The 4,680-nt window shown below is 44.1% G+C and overlaps 1 protein-coding gene across 1 annotated transcript; it reads right to left on the reverse strand.

Annotated features, from left to right (window-relative positions):
• Positions 1–1,410: 1,410 nt before the first annotated feature.
• sp8b (sp8 transcription factor b) lies at positions 1,411–4,446 on the reverse strand. Its single transcript, XM_080472162.1, has 2 exons — positions 4,416–4,446; positions 1,411–3,981 (listed from the first exon to the last, which is right to left on the reverse strand). Exons 1-2 carry the CDS (start codon positions 4,434–4,436, stop codon positions 2,647–2,649), a joined length of 1,356 nt encoding a protein of 451 aa, XP_080328288.1. The 5' UTR covers positions 4,437–4,446; the 3' UTR covers positions 1,411–2,646.
• Between the last annotated feature and the right edge of the window lie 234 nt (positions 4,447–4,680).

Raw genomic sequence — 4,680 nt, forward strand, 5'->3', positions numbered from 1 at the left:
AAACATCGGCTTAACAGAACTTTGAAACGATAAGACGATTTCCCCCCCTGAGACTAGAACGAAAAGAAGATAAAAAAGTGTTTTTAGCACTCGACCGTGTAGATGTTTTCACCGTGTGGGATTTTTCTGAAATGGTTTAAGTGTGAATGATGAAAAGAGCTCAGACTGTCTTATAAATTCAAACTCCGTGTGAATTTTACGCGCGACACACGTAGAAAACTGAGCTTTTCAAATCTGAAACAGGATTATACGAGTTTAACTCTGTTATCGAAATTGAAAAATAAAATAAAATACTGACCTCTCTACGATATGAAGAAACAGGCGATGTGTATACCGAGTATTTCAACATAAACAAACACATTTACAGAGGATAAAGGAAAATAAATACATAAAGCTTTCTTATATTGAATTGAGTTTGTGTAAAGTTTCACATAATCTTCAAGTAACCGACAGACATATTAACTAAGTTCAGTGTGAGGAAAACTATTAACGTCTATAGTTTCTTCGATTCCTCCAATAATATTTTTCCTTTATTTAAGGACGAGTGAACAAAAAAAAAACCTAAACATTTATTTGGAAACATAAAAATTGCCTCGTGTTTTAAACAGTCTATTTAAAGTGTAAAACTATATAAAACCAGTGTGTTTATGAACACATCGGCTGAACGCAAGAAAGTTTTGATTACAAAAAAAAAAGCTATCTTTTGGGGGGAAATTCCGTTGGAAAAAATAGACATAAAGTTACATTAAACCAGTTGGACCAACTAAATTACATGCACAAACAGTGATTTCTGTATAGCCGTGTTGGAATATTAACAAAAGTAAGAGATAAACCCTAGAAATTAGAAGCTCGAAATTAGATGTTAGTTTTACGCAAATAGAGAGATTTTGAATATTGCTTAAAAAAAGTCAAACTATCTATTCTTATACCGCTTGATCCTGTTTCCAGCTGAGGCTGAGGGCAGAAAACCAGTTTCCAGTCCTTAACAGGACAAACACACACTCACATTAACACGTATGGGTTATTTAGGATCACCAATTCACCCCACATGAAAAAAATAAGACATGGAAAATAAACTGTATCCTGAATGTATATTAAATGTTGATCATTATTTATCATTACGGCTTTTTTTTTCCTTTTTTTTAAATCAAGTGTCATTATTTGTTGTTAAATCAGGAAATAAGTTGTGGGTTCAGGCCCCGCTGTGGCTCAGGCCTCATGCGCTCTGATCTGAAAACCATAAAAACCACCAATTGAATATTAAGAAACACCGTTTTTTACCGCATTTATCAGTAATAATATAAATTCATGAAACATATTTATAAATTAAACTTTAGGCTACCCGTAATTTCAAAAAAAGGAATTTCATCGACTCAAAAAAAAAAATGAAGAAACTGAGTCGATCAGCTGCTTCTGAATTCATACTGACTTTATTGAGTGGCTTAAATAAAAAGCCAGTCTCGGAGAAGAGGAGAAAAAAATATCATTGTAAAATTAAAATCACTTTACAACATGCTTACTTAAATTAAACGAGTGGGTAAAACAGTAAATGATTCCAAAAAAACCAAACAAAAAAAAACGTACAAATAAATTCAAAGTGCGCCTAATGATAGACCCCTAAATACAAGAAAACTCGTGGTTAAATATAACTCCCCACAATACATTTCATATCATGTCAAAGGAAAAATCCAAGTACATATTCCGTATATTTTCCAAATATTTACTAGAGTCCATATACAACTAGAAATACCTATACAAAAATCGTCTCCTGGACAAATACATTGCTCACCTTTACATTGGGCTGTAATTATTCTAACCTACATTTTTCTTATTATATACAACACATTTTGCAGCGAAGGCGAGAGTAAGTAACCTCGATTGGCCTTTTACTTACAAACTTGGCGCACGTACTGTAGGCTGTGTGGCGTGAATATCAATATGTGATGATAATCTCCAACTTGCTCTCTCATCATCAGACGGATACAAAGAAGAAGGAAAGAAAAACACCACGTCCCTTATCTGGTCTCACTAAAACCGTCCTACAGGTATTTGTTCATATCGAGCGGTTCATCCACACTCAGTGACAGAAAGAGAGAGAGAGAGAGAGAAAAACAAAAAAACAATTCCTCCTGCTCGACAATAAAGTGCCAGTGTTTGGTTTTTTTGTTGTTATTTTTTTTAAACAAAATGTACGATATGACAGGAGTTTGCACAACTTTAGCAGGCCCTCGTGTTTTCTTTTTGTAATTGGGAATAAAAGGTCAGGTTGGTGGGGTTGGGGGGGGGGGGGGGGGGGGGGTGCAGGACCGGGCTGTGGAAAACTTTCCCTTGTGTCCTGCTCCAGTGTGTCACACAAGAAATTGATTACACTTACACACTGTAGATGTATTATTGAGAAGTTCCCCATGATACAGCTATGAAATAATGCAATTAGTAGTCTTAAACACTTAGGGAGGGGGGAAATAAAATGTCAAAGAAACGTTTAGGCCTATTTTCTCATTAGGTGACAACACTCAGTGCGAAGTTACGTCGCGTAAACCAAAGTGTGTCCACTTTCTTGTCCTCGCGGACGATTCCGTCATCACACTTTGCTGTTTAACAGTTTGAACTTCACTGAGGAGTTTTTTTTTTAGTTTGTTTGTTTTTTTAGAGGCCATTCATGCCTACTCCCTGGGCTGACTCGGGTGGGTGCAACAGGTCAGGGGAATGGCACTGAGGGCTCCCCGGCGCGCTGTGCTCGCTGTCGGTGTCACTCCCCCGCTTCCCTCCGCTGCCCCCGGAGCCAGAACCGGCGGACCCCCCGGCGCTGTGAGTCTTTACGTGTTTACTCAGGTGGTCACTGCGCATAAATCTCTTGTTGCACACCGGACACGCGAACCGTTTCTCCCCGGTGTGCGTGCGTAAATGTCGCTGCAGCTCGTCGGAGCGCGTGAATCTCTTGCCACAAAAGAGCCAGTTGCACACGAACGGCCTCTCGCCCGTGTGCCACCTCAAGTGCGCCTTTAGGTGCGACGTTTTCCCGTAAACCTTCCCACAGCCGGGGATGTGACAGCTGTGGAGACCTTTCCTCCGGAGGCTGGCGCCCGCCGGTCCCAGTCTCTCCGCCTCCTGGCAGTTCGGACAGTCGCATGTGGCTCTGCCCGAGTACCGGCGGGCGGATGACCTCGGAGACCCCGCTAAAGAGGCAGGCGGACCCCCGGAGAGCATCGTGCCCCCCGCCCCTGCTAATGGAGAAGGGCTTGTGTCCGGATAGGAGGATAACACCGGCTTGAAACCGTCCATCAGGTGCTGGCCGGTTGTCAACAGGTGCGGAGAGGGACTCGTACTGAACGCAGAGTGACTTAAACTCGAGTAATCAGAATTATATCCGCCCAGAGGAGAGTGCAAGGAGGTCTGGAGTCCACCGGAATGTAAGGATGTTTGTAGTGCTGCTCCATTAGAGTTCTGAACGTCTATCCATCCCGCTCCCACGTCCCACCACGCAGAGGCTCCCGTGGTACCGACGTCTCCCGTGGGGATGCCCGGGTGGGACGACTTGAACCAGGAATCGTAGGGATGCGCCACGCTCATCCTGGGGTAGATGCCCTGCAGACTGTCCACGGAGGTGTGCACCTTGGAGATGAACACCGGCTGGTGGCTGGACTCCTGGGAGCTGCTCGAAACGGAGGCAGGGAAAACAGAATAATCGTTTCCAAAGTGGGAACTGGACGAGGTACCAGACGTGAGGGAAAAAGCGCTGGATCCGGGGGAGCTGTTGGTGCCGAAAGAGTCCGAGATGCCAGATCCGTTCCGGGACACCCCGAATCCGGACAGGCCAGATCCGAGGCTGCAGCTGCTGGCGGCGGCTCTCTTCCACGGGTGGAAACCTTTTCCAAACGACGAATTATCCGAAATTGTTGAGGGTGAAGGGCTCGGACTCCCTATTTTATTACATGTTGCAGCTAACATGGCTAAAGGAGTCGATCCTAACCTCGGCTCCTCCTGAAAGCACAAGAAAAACTGTAAGTCAACATTCAAGACATTTTCTTTTCACAGCGGAATAAAAAGGATTTTTGAGGATGTAATATTTATCTCAGCTTTTGCTATTTCCCAAGTTCTTTTTTTTTTTTTTTTTCAATCATCGCAGTAGATCAGAATCACTTCCTACCTGGACGAAAAGAAAAGCAGACACGTGAAATGCGACACACGGAGCTTTACAAATGCATGCCAAACAAGGAAAACATGCGTGTTTCGAGCACCACAACAAACTTCTGTCCCATCTACGGGGCTGCAACTTTTCTCACACGAACCGCTTCCTGTAAATATGCGCAAGGCACTGGCGCAGCGGAGACTTTGCGAGCGCCCTAAGTTTAATCCCCCTCCGCGGGACAATGAGGAGAACTAATTAAACCCGTAAGAAAGTCCTTTCGACTCACCCCTAGAAGTGAAGTTGCCATCACACAAAAAAACACTGCCCTCCTCAGAGGATCTTTTTATATTTATGAATCAGAGCACTGTTTTTTTAGAGGTGTGCAATACAATGATGTGTTCCGCCCATTCTTCCACAATTGTAGGCTCCTCTCCGGCTTTGAAGTGCCGCTGTGACACGGGCGACCAATCAGGGGCCGCGTCCCGCCGCAGCGCCGCGAAGCACCGTGAGGTCATCCATAGCGCGCCTCAGACAGCCCCCCCCCCCCCCCC

Source organism: Lipophrys pholis, assembly GCF_963383615.2.
Source record: "Lipophrys pholis genome assembly, chromosome: 9".
Classification (NCBI taxonomy): domain Eukaryota; kingdom Metazoa; phylum Chordata; class Actinopteri; order Blenniiformes; family Blenniidae; genus Lipophrys; species Lipophrys pholis.